Genomic DNA, 14,899 nt, shown 5'->3' on the forward strand with positions numbered 1-14,899 from the left:
TCAGGCCCCTCAACTGTTGAAAGTTCCTTTCTATCAAATGTTATCATCAACTTCCAAATATTTGATGAAAAGTGATGCGTGAGGGGACATTATTATTAATAGTACCAAGTATCCCTTACGATGCAGTAGAATAGTCTCCTAAATTCTGCCTAGGAGCTCATTAACCAAATCAATTACTTTGCTTATAGTTTCATAGTATAAAAGAGGAAAAGTGAAAAAAATGCACAGAAAATTTCATTAGAAACTGTCCGTTGGTTTTCCTACAAATTAAAATAACATGAGCACAGGTCCACAATGCCGTAATCAAGGGATGCAAATTTTTCATCTTCAGCCGTTGATATCCACATTAAATCAATTCTCTTAAAAAGTCTCACCTTTTAAAAGAATGGTGATAGTTAATAATAATGAACGAATTTTAAAATGGTGAAAATTCAATCTCTACCCTGGTGAAAGTGTAAAATTTTGTTATCGATTTATCCGTCAGTACGAAGTAACACCCAGTAGTATATCCATTTCAGCAGTATTTTTTTTCAGTCGGAGATTTTATTCTCCTCTTTACATTAAGGCCTTGTACATATGGAATACAAAATTCAAGAAGAAACAACATAGGTACCATCTGGCTCATCCATAAAGAAAACACCTACGTGCGTGGGGGTAATCAACGGTACAAACGTTGTTTCTAATCAGAGTCAGAAATAGTATTTCCATGTTGCAAAATATAGTCAAAATCATCCTTTCTTCGCTACCCCCTCGCCCCTCCCGCCATAGGATGCTGCATGCGTGGGCATCCCCTCCCGCCATCCCTCTTTGTGTTCTCCTTCCCTTGACCACCACTGATTTAAGCACTATTTGAGTATTCCCGAATGTGCCTCGATCTACTATTAACTATTACTCATAATCACGAAGTTTCAGACTTTCCGCGAATTATCTTGCAGACAAACACGCAACGCTTAATACGTGTTATTTTAGCGCACTTTTTATGAGCACCCTACAAACCGCAACTTTCATTTTATCAGTTTGCACCCCTAACTCTCAACTGATTAATCCTTCAGATTTTGTTTAATTCAATGAATTAAACTTTTCCATATTCTACCTTTACGATGCAGTCAATTATTGATGACTTGCATTAATTTTAATGGCTAAACTTTCGCTTTCAAGTGCGCTTTGATGAATTTGACGAGCGAGCCTAGGCGCTTTTTTTCGGCCCGTGTATTCAAACGCCAAAATTTGATTGGATTATTTTACGCTTCCGCCGCGATATAGTCCCTCTCAAGGCTTGTTTGTGGAAGTGAAATAAGTGGATCCATTTGCGTTGTGTTCTGAAATTTGGTTATGTCAGGTTAATGTTCGACTAGAAGTGCTGTCAAAAGTAATTAACGATGTGATTTTAGAAATTCCCTCAAATTTTGTCGGTAAGTCGTCAAGTTGAGGATAAATTCGCCGTATTTTGCTCGACAATTGCGTTCTTATCGACGGTGAACGATGTGTGTAATGAGGTTAAGGCTGGGCCGCCAAATCCGGACTTTTGTTTCGTTTATTGAATCAACTTAAGATTTTAAAGACGTTATTTCCGACGTTTCCTCTCCTCTTAAAAGAATTTACAGTGATCACCAAGCTTCCGCAATTAATTCGCGGTGATAAACCCTCTGATTAGATTGTGGTTAACCTCTGTGTCCAAGTGTTTAATGGTGGTTATGGAGTCTCGAATTATTCAGCCAGTGGCCTAACATTTCGTTATGTTTGTACATATCAGCTCATTTCTCCTCTGGCTTCCCTCTTTACAATTTCAAATTAATTTTTAATTCTTAGTTTTTGCCGAATATGCTCTCATTTTATTTGCATTTGAGGTTAATTCATAACCTCTATTAGAAAGCTTGTGGATGGTGTAAGTGTTGTAAGCAGGGAATGTATGTGTGTAAACTGAACCCCACTAATGAGGACTGTCCTGTCATCGACTTTACCTGTAACTCCACAAGCCAATTTTAAGAGTGAGATAGGAGAGTTTAAAACTTGTATTAAGAATCATTACCAACCTGGAAGCCTTCTCGTTTTGCGTACCACTTAGAATGTTCATTCTTCCCATTATTAGTTCGCATGGAAATTCCTCTCAAGAATCTACATGGTAGACTTCCCTTATTCTTCCTCTGCTCAGCCATTCACTGTACTTAATTTCATGTGCTGGGACTCGTCTACCTCTCACAATTTTTTGAAACGGTTCTTCAGCAATTACACATAGATTTATTTTTACCTAAGTCCACTTACGTCTCTAATGTTACCAAGAAGCCAAATTGGCAACTAACTTATTTGAATTTCTCACTGATTCAGTCATTGTGAAATTTGTCACCCTCACTATATACACCAATTTTGAGTTCTCCTTGTCATTGCTTAGCAACTGCCCACTAGATGAGCATCAGCTGTTCACAGTTCATTTTGTAAAATTTAAGAAAGGTTTTACTCATTGAGGATATATTAATGGTTGAAGGAAGAAGCTACGAATAGTCCTACCATATTTGTTCTTAGTAATTTTACCCATGGTCATTGAAGAAATGTACAGGTACCCTGAACTTCACTTTCATATCTTATTTTAATATCATGTTTTTAGGTAGCTCTAAATAAACACCAGTATATGCGTATATATTTGCATATTTTCTCTAATTTTCCACCTTCAAAACTTTTTTCACTCCAAAATTCTTAACTTTGTTGTTTTCTTCCCTGTTTCCAGGCTTGTCCGTAAACTACCATGGCTGAATGCCAATCTGAGCCACCATCAATATCTGTGCCGACAAGTTCTTCTGATGCTGTGAACCAGAGTGCAGAAGTTATTTGCGGTGTTAATGAAGATTGCATTGTTTTAGTTAACTCTGACGGGGAAGAAACAGATTCTGCGGATTCAGGAGATCATCAAGCAGCACCAGGAGATCTAGCAAGAGCTGTAATGGAGTCTGTACCGTTCACCGATAGTCTACAGTGTCTAGCAACTATTTCCTCTCTTAGTAATGGTATTGATGTTGCCACCTCTGAAAACAAATCTCCAACCAGTGTTAAAAAGACCAAAGCCCCCTTACCCTCCATAACATTAACTGATAAAGTTACAATGGAAAATATCCAAGATTATGTCGAAGTGCAAGAAGTTGTTGAAGAAGAAGTTATCACAGATGCATGGGCTGAGTCAACAAACACTCAAGAACAACAAAGGTAATCTTCAACTCTTATATTACTTTTTTCATAAAAAGAAACTAGAACTATCATCCGTAACAAAGTGCAAAAAAGAAAAGGGAAGAGGAAAAAAAGATTTTGAGAAAATAGAAATTTGTTTAACAAAATTTTTGACAGTTCTGAAAATGGAGAAATTTAAATTATCATCTCTGTTAGTGTGATGAAACATGTCTACTTTCTTACAGTAAATGATCCTAATTGATATTGATGCGTATAATGTGTAGTGGTACATTCAGAAACAAGGCTGGTAAAGAGAATTGACCATTTCTTGCAGCCTTTAAGACAAATTTGAAGTTTTTAGTTTCCTTGAAAACTCAAAAAATGTTTGTTCCAAATCTGGTTTAGTTTTTCTGTCAGCATCGATACTTTTTAATGGGTCAGTGGCAACCATTAATTTTCCAAAAGTAGGCATAGAAAGAGCTGAGTCAGTAGGAATTTCTTCAAATTTTTTTTTTAACCCATTTGCACTGGAAAAATAATGGTACATGTGTTGTAGATTAAATGAGCCAGTAACAGCAGGTCCTTATGGCAAAATGGAGTCCAAAGTAAATATCGGAAAGTTGGAACTGTTAAGAATGTTGGAGTTAAACTTGTCGTGCAGATGAAATAGTGATAGTCATTGAAAAGCAACAAAGTTCGGTAGATTGTATATTTTTAAACGTTTATCAATGTTATACTGACTTCTATTTTTATTTTTTTTCTAGTATAATCGAGGAAAAAGTGGGGACTGAAGAATCAAATGATGTTGAAATTCCTCTACCTCAAGACCAGGAACAATACGTGCAAGTGAATCCGTATCCGTGCGATTTTTGCAGTCGTCGTTTCAATAAAAAATCTCATCTCATAAATCATATGGTCACTCATCAAACAGAGCGTCCACATGGGTGTAATCTATGTGGTGCCCGTTACAGACGGAAGTGTGACCTTGTAAATCATATGAAAATACATGCGTATGCTCCATCACGGGCTCCTACAGAAGATGAGAATAACGGGGAAATATCGCTGCCGGAGGTGGAAGATGCTGCTGATCCTTTGGCACCGACTGAAAATCTAGAAGTGAAATCAGTTGAACCAGAGTTTCCCGAAATCAGCATCATGAGTCCCCCAAAGGTCCCCAAGAGAGGTAAAAAGGCAACGTCTAAAGCGGACGTCTCGAAATTAATGAGCGCTAAGAACAGAGCGAACACGAACCAACCTCGTAAATGGCCGGTCATTGATCAAGAGAGACCCTATGTTTGCCAGCACTGTGGTATTGGATTCGCCAGAGAAAAAGCTCTTGCCTCTCATTCACGGATACACGCTGGTGACTCCCCACTGGAGTGCGATATGTGCGGTGAAATGTTCTGGGACTTGAATCTGCTGAGGGAGCATTCCCGCACAAAGCATCCTTACAATCAGGAACCAGCGCCCAAAGCAGCTGAGGATGAAGCCAACCCGGAGGTAGATGCTACTGGTGACTTTAATTGTGAAGTTTGCGGAGTTTCATTCCATCGTTATGATATGCTGCGCAGGCATCGAAAGTAAGGATTCATTTGTATCATATTTTAAGCTCAATATAAATCCTTTAAAACAATCCTAAGCCAAGAAGCGGGCAAAATTTTGGGCTGTTTATGTAAGGACTTGAGGAGAATCCAGTTTTTTGCTCAGGAAAAATGGAACTTCAAGATAATTTGCAAATTAATTAGGTGCTTGCCAGCAAATACAGTTTTTAGTTGCATTTAAATATTTATCTTAGTTACATCTCTCCTGAACTGTTCAAGTACTCATCGCTGCAAACCACCTCTAAACTCGTAGCAGCCTTGTTAGTTGTGCTGTTAAATGACACTCTCAGAGCAGTATCTGAAGGTACATTGAGGAACACTTAGTTATTTTATTGAGAGAAATGTTATTGGCGAATTTTTGGCAATTTCGATTGTTTTATTCTGACTTATATCCATGGATTTGTGTAACCATTTCTAGTTTAGAACACAAATACCAGAATCTTAACTCATGAAGCTGAATGAATTGAGATTGGTTTTCACCTTACATTCTAATCTCTCCGCCTCAAATATTTTCAAAACTTGTCCAAGTATTTATGAAATTTTAAGAAAAACGGTTTTTTCCCCCTGGGAATTCTTTGTGCTTCGAGGGTCATGTTTGCATGTGTACAACTGTTTCGCATTCACTCAGGGTATGTGGTTTGGGAATTTCACCTTCAATATGTCATATTTGAAATCAAAAAGGTTAGGTAGGAGGCAGTGTATTCAGTCCTCAAGTGGTTTACGCGGCAAGATAGACGTAACCTAGAAGTCAGTCGTAGCTTTCTGTAGCTACTAAATTCTGCTACCTTTACTTATGTAAAAACTGCGATTTTTTTGATCAGTTCTAAAAACTACAATAATGGAACTTCATTATCACCTAAGATTAAGATGATCTGCAAATCATATTCATTTTAGTGCCTATTATTTCCATCATTATTCGAACATTATCTCACAATCTTGTTTATTTTCCTGTAGGGTACACGCTACAAAAGTTGAAGTTGATATCTCTCAGGATGATGTGGGCCACACTTGTTCCTCATGCGGGTTATACTTTGAAAATCTTGACGAGTTGAAAATTCACATGGAGTCTCACACTCGTTTTCAACAGGTTTGTTCCAATCTAGCTCGAGAAGATGATTTGTTAAATGAGTCACAGGTCATTCTTTTCTTTGATAATCAATTAAACTTGTTGATCTTGTTGAAAAAAATATCGTTAATTTCTCAGGAATTTTTTCAATTGAATGTTTTTTTTTTTTTTTTTTTTTAGTTTTGTACTTTCAAAAGTTCAAACTTCGATTATTTATCATCGAGATTTCTCGTGTAGTAGTAATCGTATCAATTTGTTGAAAGAAGAAAAACTGGTTCCACCTTAGCAGGGATTCTGTAATTTCTTTTTTTCTGTAAGATAACCGCCTGACATTGATGGGTGCAATCCTAAACAGAACAAAATGATCAGAGGTGAATTCTTCTATTTGGAAATGTTAATGATAAGGTGGTGTTTGACAAATCTGTCAAAGGATGTAACAAGTAAAGAGAACTTGTAACTTTGAATTAGTGCATCTCTCCCTAGAAAAAAAAGAATGTTAATAGTAGATACCTGCTTTGTAAATTTTTGCAGCAAAAAAAAAAGAAATAGAACTTAGGTTTGTATGAGAATCGCCAATACGAAAATATGATCAATTGTATTTCCTCTGTTCCCAGCATCAATGCATGACCTGCGGTGAAAGATTTGCAAGCAGCGAGGCCGTGGCAGAACATGTGCTTGAACGTCACTCTGATACAATCAATGAAAATACATGCCCTCAATGTGGGAAACAATGTAAAGATAAGAAAAGCTTACAAAAGCACTCATGGGTCCATTCTGAAGGTGACGAAGGCTTTCCGTGTACTCTGTGTGAAAAGAAGTTTCACTCAAGAGCTCGCCTTAGGAGGTACTTGAACTTTTCACTCATTGATTTTTATGGACCTTCAGCTGTAAATTTTAATTTCAAGAAAAGGGAAGAAAAAAGAAGAGAGAAGTGTTGCTCTGTTCCCTCTAAAATAAGAACTTATTCTGTAATTCAACTTTCATTAATTGGATAACAAGCCTTTGAAATGCAAGGAACACTTTAGAAGTGCTTGAAAAGTTTACTAAAGTGCAAAAATACTGGAATCCACTCCTATACCTTGAATTTTTTTCATACTACGAAATAAGAGGATCAATTTTGCACGCTTTTATTTTAACTCCTTTGCAACCTTAGCTTGAGAATTCTTGAGTGCTGTTAACCATGCTCTAGAATTTTTATTTTGCGCTACATGTTTATTTTTCCCGCTCTAGATTCCACATGCCTCCATTAAATTGAGCATGTAGCACTTGATATCTGTCCAAAAGAATATGACCTATAACTGAATTTTTGACAGATTTCACTTATACTTAAACATAAAGTCTAACACATCTGTTATCACTTATAACCTTATTTTTGTAACCATGTTTTTGAATTATGAAATATATGTTTTAATTAATTTATAAGTAATTTGGGGAGTATCAATGCAGTTTGAAAGTGAAGATGAAGGAAATTGCATGTTCTTTCTGTTGTAACCTGATGTTCCTTGATTTTGTGACTGAGGTGTGAGCCCGGGTAGGATTCTAAGCCTAGTAAGGAAAGGGTTAATCGACCGCTATAGAGGTGTGTTCAGCAACAGAGAAAACAGGGAAAGTCAGGAAGACATAGCGTTTTGGCTCACCGCGCTGTTTCAAAGTTTGAATTAGAATTGTGCAAAATCATTGCAATTTACATTTGCTGGCATGTAAATTCACGCTTTGTTAGTTCAAACTCTGCAAGACGTATGGCTAAGAATTTCTTAAGTAAGACATTTTTGTGCTTAACACCCTCAAAAAGCAAAATGTTGAAGTCTAAGGAATCTGATTATCCTGTTAAAGACTAGATGGCATAAACTCTTATTTTTTTTCTTTTCTTTTCAGGCACATGTCCTCTCATCGTGATCGTGTCGTAGCTTGCGAAGAATGCGGAGAAGATTTTCCGGATGGTCGTGCTTTGATCTCACACAGGTCCATTCATAGCATTTTCAGCGGAGGTAGGGAGCACACAGGTCGGGTGTTTCCATGTCTTGATTGTGGGAAAACATTCGGGTCCCGATCATCACAACAAATTCATGTCAGAATCCACACCGGAGAGCGGCCATATGGTTGTCGCTATTGTTGGAAAGCCTTCGCTGATGGTGGTACTCTGAGGAAGCATGAACGCATCCATACTGGTGAAAAACCGTATGTCTGCCCTGTTTGCCCAAAAGCCTTCAACCAAAGAGTAAGTTCTAAGTTTTAATAAAATTTTATTATCCTGGATGGATGTTGGATGAAGAGGTTAATGTCGTCCCAAATACAGTTCAAACTATTGATCTATCCTCTGCAGTGATTTTAATAAAAAAAATTGTGTAAAATCTGTATTAATCCCCACCCCCAGAAGAAACCAAGGGGCTGTCCAAGTATCCCCACCCCAGAAGAAACCGAGGGGCTGTCCAGCTCGTCTTATGGCAGATGAGCCTCTCTTTTTGAAAAGAAAATGATATTTTCCAAAAAAAATGATTTTTCAACTACTCTTCTGGCTTTATCTGTTATTTTCTGAACAATTTGCAAGGGTTAGGTGAGTCTTCGAAAGTCGAAACAGGTTAGAGGTTGTCTTCTTACTAGAGAAATGGAGTTAAAAAGTCGGCCAAAATGCCTTTTATAATACTTGAACGGCCTGCAGCATTAGAAAAACAACTAATGACACTAAATTGATCTATTAATGTGTGTGTGTTTGTGACTGTCCTCTGAATGAAGGGACAGTAGTCAACAGAGGCATAATGAGTCAGTTAAGTCATTTTTTTTATTGTGTCATTCGAAAGTAGTAAGTGACCGAAGCTTACAGTTTTTTTCCTAAATTTTTTTGATGACTGCAAATGAGAGAAAAGTTTATTCGCAAGTGCCAAAAATTAGGGTGGCCCAAAACGGCGTTTGAACTGCGCGCTCGTAGGTTCCGCATGTACACATCATGATCAATATGGCGGCGGAATGCATTGTGGAAGGATACACGGCGGCGACGCGTTGGCGGTATGTTTTTGTTGGTCAATTGGAGGTTATGTCGGTTACTTTGTTTGAGATTCATATCTATTGTTCTTAATTCTCTAAGCTTTTCAATCAGAATGCGATACAGGTGTATATAGGATATGAAACATTCACACAGAACTTACTTAACCTCAAACGAGAAATCGTGAAATCAACAACGGCGCCATGGCGGTAGTACCTAAGCAGGTTGGTTTCGTCGCCGCCATCTTCCCGTTTATGACGCGGAGATGCGGAGATTCACGGCGGTCGGTTCAAACACGTTTTCGAAGACCCCTAAAAAGGAATCAATATATCTCCAAGACAATTTTTCGTGAAATTTTAACATGTGCATCGTTCCTCTCGTACCGAAAACTGTAAGATCCGACTATTTGCAGGCAAATCCCTCCCGAGCTTAACTGACTCATTCTTATCAGATCAATTTTTGTCAAGTGCAGTTGAAAACTTGATTTTTGAGATTTCGACTGAAAACGCCTCACTGCTGTAAAAAATTGGTTTTATGTTATTAATAATGGTGGTGTCAATCACTTTTTTCATGAGACGGATAATCCCTTTGAAATTCCTGTGTTGACATTTTCAGCTTGATAAGTGTTGTTCTCCCTCAATCAAATTCATTGACACAAAAAAATCCCATCTTCGTAAGAAATCCACCTTATGCACGTCTTCTTTACATATTTATCTCCAGTAAAGCTCAATAAGTGAGTCTCTCCACTGAGTATTGAACATTATGTGACCAGAGCAACTCAATTCTATGAGCCAAAGTAAGTGAATGCAGATTGAATATATTGATTCTTATATTTATTTTTTTTTCATAGGTTGTGTTGCGTGAACATATTCGAGCTCATCATTCAGGTGCTGAGGCAAAAGTGAACTCGTGTTACGAGTGCAAAGTTTGCGGTTATTTGTTCGGCTCATCTGTTGAACTGTGCCACCATCTTGTCCAGCATAGCGATGAAAACACAGCAAAACATCGTTTGCCTGCAGTGGGACCTCGTAAGTACAAGCGGCGGCGAAAACTACTCCCAGGAGAAGGTGACGGCTTCCCCGATACCTCTGAATCCGAATCTGACTCTATAATCTCCGAACGCAAGAAGCGATATGGGGAAACATCGAAAAATAATCTTGACTCAGTCGTAAAAGCTTGTGAGAATGCTCTCGGCAGTTTGAATGCCATTGTTACTCCAGTCGAACCAAAAAAACCAAAATTGGAAAAGAACCCTGTAAAATCAGCAAAACTTATGAAAGGGAAGTTAGCCAAAACTGAAAAGCGCGCAAAAGCAGCTAAACTGCTGAACAATACAAGTTATGCATCTAAATATGTCGTAACTAGATCACCAGCGCCGAAAAATTTTGACGATGAAAACGAAGAGCCTAGTTTAAATGCTATGTTAAGTTTAACAGATGGGTCTTTAGATTTTGCAAGGAATAGACCAAGGACCAAAAACGTGAATTATCACAACATGAAAACTGGGTCAAAATTTGAACTGGCGACTTTTCCACTGGATCCTGGTGCCTCCACCAGTGCAACCAAGGTAGAAGTAGTCCGCAAACCTCGAGGAGGGAAAAGGAATAGCACAAGGGGTAGAGGGCGAGGCAGTCATAATATGAGCTTGGTCAACGGCAGCAGATTGGAAACCACAAATAATAGTCATGACATGTCCAACCCACTAATCCATGGTCTTAAAAATGAATATTTTGAGAAAGAGGATCCTTCCCCTGGGATCCTTGATTCAGAAACCATTGCCGAAGAAGTTGTTGCTGATGAGATAGCAACAGAAGAGTGTGTCATTGAAACTGAAGCGGTGGTTCACACGGATAACATGAATGAAATACCGTTCATTGACAATAATATTAATGAGGAGGAGAAGGTGCCTGATCCGGTAGAGTTTCATAACATTAAAACGGAAGTCTACCCGAGCAATGTCTGTGAAACTGTTTGTGAAACAGTCAGCGAATTTGTCACTTGCTCCATTTGCAATGAGGTTTTTACGGACAGAGAGTCGCTTCTGCAGCATATTCAAATTCATATATCGTAGGTGTCAATTTGCACCATTTTAACTTTGTTTCATTTCCATTCATCCACTACATCAATCGCTACATTTTGGAGAGTTTATCAATTTGCTACTTATTCAAGTTGGATCATTTTACAATTATATTTTGCTATAATTCTAAGTGCAATAGCACTGACAGAAGCAACATATCCTGAGTGTTACAATCCTTCGACTTTTCCAATCTCCCATCTCATCCGGTTTGAGATAGAATTTTTTTCCTCATTTCTCGCCATCTTAGTGATTGTTTTCCATGACCAATTATTTACCGGAGACAATTTTACCTAAGTATGAGAAATACTTAAAATTAAAAATAGTATTTTTAACGCTTGCTTGAGGCTTTGCTAGAGTTTTCAACTCGAGAGATGCTTTAGTGCGGCAAAAGAATGTCTTAAACTTATCGCCTAATAAGGTAGAAAGCAACCAAGATCTCCAATCGTGTACTTTCTCAGAATGTTTTTCTAGAAGTCTGGTTTTTCCTTTGTTTAGGTTCTGCTGTTCGGAAATGCCCATGAAAATTTAAAATTATTGACCCCAAATTATTAATGATTTTGAATCTACTGAAAGCAGAAAGAGCTGAAATTCATTTAGCCTGAGAACTTACCATTCCGTCAATCATCTTTGCGAGATCAATTAAGTTCATGAAGAGCGAGTGAATGAAAATGCATGAATGTCAAGTTTTTGACTGCTCGTCGTCTGTGAAAAAAGCATGTGAATACGTTAACATTCTTAGTGATTTTTAACTTTTCAACCCAAAAAATTGTCAAATCCTTTGTGGCATCTCTTTACCAATGCTTGCAAAATATTGCAGTGTTTAGTTTGTAGTGCATTGCCCCTCCCCCCCCCCCCCCCCCCCACTCTTTTGACATCTTTCGCAAATGAGAAGAATAAAATCTCTTGCAACATGTAAAATAAATTCTTATAAAATCTATGCTAAGCCAATTTTATATTTTTGACCTCTTTCATGCCATCAGGATTTGCAATTTGAGTACTTTCAGTAAGTGAAATTTTGCGAAAAACACTGTTGCCGCTGGTTATCTCGGAAACAAATTTCCAATCTCAAAAAACGCTCTCAAAGTTGAGGCTGTAATGAAGGGATTGTCCATGTTTTTTTTCAGAAGAACACCTATATTCAGTCACATTCTCCATGCATAAGCAAATATATTGACAGGGTTGCTACTTTGTACACGGACTATATGAAGGCTGCAGCCAGAGTAACCCTGCACAAAGTGACAACCCTGTCAATATACTTGTTCCCTATCTCTGCGTGGAGAATTTGACTGGATATAGAGTTGAACTCTCACCGTGACGTAGGTGATCTCCATTACAACCTCAACTTGGAGAGCTTCTTTTGAGCTGAGAAGTTTGCTTTAGAGAAAACTAGTGGCTTCCTCCCATTCTTCGTGAAATTTTGCACAAAAAGTAGTCCTGAAATCGCAAATCCCTGTAACATGCAAGAGCTCTGTTCTCAAAATTTCCCCTTTAGAAGTTCCTCTTGAAGGTAAATTTTCCATGAGTATTTGGTTCCGTCAGTTGATGCCGCCTTATCTGTCACATTATCAGTGAGTTCAAGTATTTCAAACCCTGTATCATTTCTTGTCAAACGTTAGTGTCAAAATAAGTTTGTATTTTTAGAGGTATTTTTGATAATCTGTCTTGTAAAAAAATATCTTCATGAGTGTTTATTTGTGTGAGTCGACTCACATGGAAAGGTACAACTTTCAACAAGAGAATGTATTCAACCAAATGGATCTCTCTTTTTGGATTCCTTCTCCTGTGTTCCAAAAAGTGTATAAACAATTTTGTATATTTAATGGCTTTCCAATTCGACATTCATTTTTATTTTGAATTTTGATTCAAATTCTTCTAAATTTTTCATTTAATCAGAAATAAATAAATTTATCTGTGTACAGAATGCTGCATAAATTTAAATGTTTTTGATGTTGTTGTAAATTATATTTGTCCTTGGTAATTGGAAGTCATATTTTCTAGATACTGAAATCTTAAGCAAGTCGCAGGAACTCTTCAGGGATGTCACTTCTGTACACTACTCTTCAAAACGACTTTTTTTATCGCGAGTAAATCTAAAGTCTCGCCTAATTTTTATTTTTCATTGTGATGCTCCAATTAAAAAATGACAAATATGTTAAATAATTTTAAGGGTAGACACAGAAGTAAGCTTGTCTATATTATTTTTTATTCCTTTATTTTTATTAAAAAATATTAATATTTTAAAGAGACTTTGGTTTGTAATACCGACCTATCTGGAAGATAGGAGCGTCAATTTTTTGAGCCCTATACTTTTAAGAATTTTAATGAGCAGGTCGAGAAAAGCAAATTCCTGGTAGGTCACTTGATTTGATTAAGACATCAGAGTACTTCTTACTCGTTATCTAACATTTTATAAATTCAGTATGTCCACAGTATTTTTTGTAAAATTTTCATGGAATAGCTCATTTTGGTCCTTCTAATCGTATCTAGTGGCTCACTGCTCCAACTTTCTTAATTTTATAGAAGAAAGTTTACTGACTAAATTTGTTATGTCCATTCTTGTAATGATTTTTGAAAATTCTCATGTGTTATGATGTGAGATGCTAGTAAAACTAAAAATTGTGTGTCTCAATGAGAAGAAAAAAGAATGTATAAATTTTATTGGAAAGTGGATTGATTTTGGTGTCGTAATTAAATTTGTAAGTATATATATATATACAAGATATATCTGTTGTAATAATATTGAAAATGTCAATACTGTACATACTGATATTTATGTTGCATTTTTATCTCTCAGTTAAAATTTTATCTCTTTATCAGCATTTTTGGTTTTAATATTAAATTATTTTTGGTACTTCACCCAGTAATCATTATAATTTTAGTTATTCTTTAAATTGTTGTGCACAGTAATTACATGTAAAGTTCATTAGATGTATTCTTTTGATGACCAGTTGAATCTCGACTAATTTATATGAGGTTATTATGGAGGTTGATCCTTTTCTTACCGTCATTGACGATGTGAGACTTGAGAGACTTGGAAAGAAAATCAAGGAACTCCAAATGGAAGGAAGGTTTCAACTTGACACAGGTCTCATTCTCTGAGACGCAGATTGGTTTACAGACCGTTCCAGTCACTCTCTCATTCAGTAAGGAAGTGTTTTTACTCGTGCACATTTTATCTCATTTATTTATTCCACGAACCAATGCAAAGTTGGTATCGCTTCAACTCATTGAGTGATTTTTGTAAATACTTTTCTACTGATGATTCCCCTATCGGGTAGGAATAGGACCCCTTTTCTTGTACAATAGTGAAATACTAAATTTTTAGCCGTCTCTGGTAATCAAGATAAATACGTAGCTTCTTTTCAATGTGCATTACTGTTGATCACCATCTTCATTCTTTCCCCATCGTTTGATTTGGTTTAAGTGTAAGTCTTTGTTACAACACCGATGTTACCAAATTTTGACCTTCTCTCTCGTATGTGGAAATGTGTACATTAAAGTATTTATTTTGTTGTGTCTAATGTTTGTTGTAATCTAGTTCTTACCCTCTTCTTTATTGTGGTATCCGTAAGTACTCCTAATGTAAATATAATAATTGATGCACAGATCCGTCTTTTTGACTGACTGATCATTTCGTTCCCCTTTTTCTTCCTCCAGCAACATAATCTGAATGAATGAAACACCAATTTTAACATACTGTGAAAATTATCACGCCATTTTTTAACGAATCAGCTATTTGCCTAGTACTTTTGTTCTCCCAGTGATCAACTAGAGAGAACTTTCTTTTTTGTATTTCAAAATTGTTCCTTGGCAAAAGACTTGATAATGAATTGGAGAGTTCGCCTGTTGAAGGGAGTCTTAGAAAAATATCTTTTTAAAAAAAAACTCATTTGAAGCATTAAAGGAATGGCTTTGCACATTTTGGCCTTTCATTCCGCATAGAAGCATTGGATCAATCTAAAAATATGTTGTGTTTTCAAAGATGTGCTGTTGCTGTATAATTGATTTTCATAGTGTAG

The 14,899-nt window shown here is 36.8% G+C and overlaps 1 protein-coding gene across 4 annotated transcripts; it reads left to right on the forward strand.

Annotated features, from left to right (window-relative positions):
• The first annotated feature begins 1,233 nt into the window (after positions 1–1,233).
• On the forward strand, positions 1,234–14,485 carry LOC109034907 (uncharacterized). Of its 4 annotated transcripts, none has more exons than XM_019048320.2 (7): positions 1,234–1,412; positions 2,723–3,195; positions 3,921–4,736; positions 5,712–5,844; positions 6,438–6,667; positions 7,699–8,041; positions 9,654–14,485. In XM_019048320.2, the coding sequence occupies exons 2-7, from the start codon at positions 2,741–2,743 to the stop codon at positions 10,872–10,874; spliced, it is 3,198 nt and encodes a 1,065-aa protein (XP_018903865.2). In that variant the 5' UTR covers positions 1,234–1,412; positions 2,723–2,740; the 3' UTR covers positions 10,875–14,485. The 4 variants fall into 4 exon arrangements, with proteins under 4 accessions (XP_018903865.2, XP_018903868.2, XP_018903867.2 ...); XM_019048323.2 differs by lacking the exon at positions 1,234–1,412 and adding an exon at positions 1,467–1,738; XM_019048322.2 differs by lacking the exon at positions 1,234–1,412 and adding an exon at positions 1,953–2,122.
• The last annotated feature ends 414 nt before the right edge of the window (positions 14,486–14,899 follow it).

The sequence above is a fragment of the Bemisia tabaci genome, chromosome 5 (assembly GCF_918797505.1).
Source record: "Bemisia tabaci chromosome 5, PGI_BMITA_v3".
Classification (NCBI taxonomy): domain Eukaryota; kingdom Metazoa; phylum Arthropoda; class Insecta; order Hemiptera; family Aleyrodidae; genus Bemisia; species Bemisia tabaci.

Excerpts from the sequence above, each read along its gene's own strand:
- LOC109034907 (XM_019048320.2), top strand. The coding sequence starts at position 2,741 with ATGGCTGAATGCCAATCTGAGCCACCATCAATATCTGTGCCGACAAGT. Across the intron at positions 4,737-5,711 it reads ATGCTGCGCAGGCATCGAAA|GGTACACGCTACAAAAGTTG; the intron begins GTAAGGATTCAT and ends ATTTTCCTGTAG. Across the intron at positions 6,668-7,698 it reads TCAAGAGCTCGCCTTAGGAG|GCACATGTCCTCTCATCGTG; the intron begins GTACTTGAACTT and ends TTTTCTTTTCAG.